Here is a 514-nt window from a genome sequence, read left to right as displayed (position 1 = left end):
TGGTGTTCCGGGACCGTCCTTTTTTTTTTTTTTTTTTTTGAGAAAAATAGAAATTTAGGAACAACTTCAGCCTTAATCCCGTGGGAAAAACCCAATTCATGAGGAAGTTTTACTAAAGGACACTCAAGCCTTTTAAGAGTTTCTTTTTAAAAAGTTCATATATAATAATATCTTCTCTATATTTTAAGAGTGGATTTGGATTGCGAGTACCAGCTGTCTGGCAAACGGGACACGCCGGCGTCTCCTTCTCGCAGATCTTGTTGGCACACTCCATGCAGAAGAGGTTGTGGCCGCACGGCACGAGGGCCGCGATGACCTCGCTCTCGAAGCAGATGACGCAGTCGTGCTTGCGACGCGATTCCGGCGGCGAGCTGGACGTCGAGCCGCCGTTGGATGAGGAATAACTGTTGGTACCGTTGGAAAAAGCCGGGATGTAAACGGGGAGAGCGGTTTGGTGAGCGGCGCCGGGCGGGTCGCTCCTCGCTCTCCTCGCCAACGGGTGATCGAGGTTTTC

General features: G+C 50.2%; 1 protein-coding gene across 1 annotated transcript in view; it reads right to left on the bottom strand.

The window, feature by feature from the left end:
• Positions 1-183: 183 nt before the first annotated feature.
• The window catches only part of MEX3A (mex-3 RNA binding family member A), a gene marked incomplete at its 5' end in the record, with an annotated part of 1,200 nt that continues 869 nt past the window's right edge, over positions 184-514 (bottom strand). Inside the window, 2 exon segments of the mRNA XM_009878449.1 lie at positions 184-205; positions 207-513. Coding sequence (XP_009876751.1) covers positions 184-205; positions 207-513 — 329 coding nt within the window.

This window comes from Apaloderma vittatum, unplaced genomic scaffold (genome assembly GCF_000703405.1).
Source record: "Apaloderma vittatum isolate BGI_N311 unplaced genomic scaffold, ASM70340v1 scaffold25810, whole genome shotgun sequence".
NCBI lineage: Eukaryota > Metazoa > Chordata > Aves > Trogoniformes > Trogonidae > Apaloderma > Apaloderma vittatum.
This window is presented reverse-complemented; position numbering and strand designations above follow the sequence as displayed.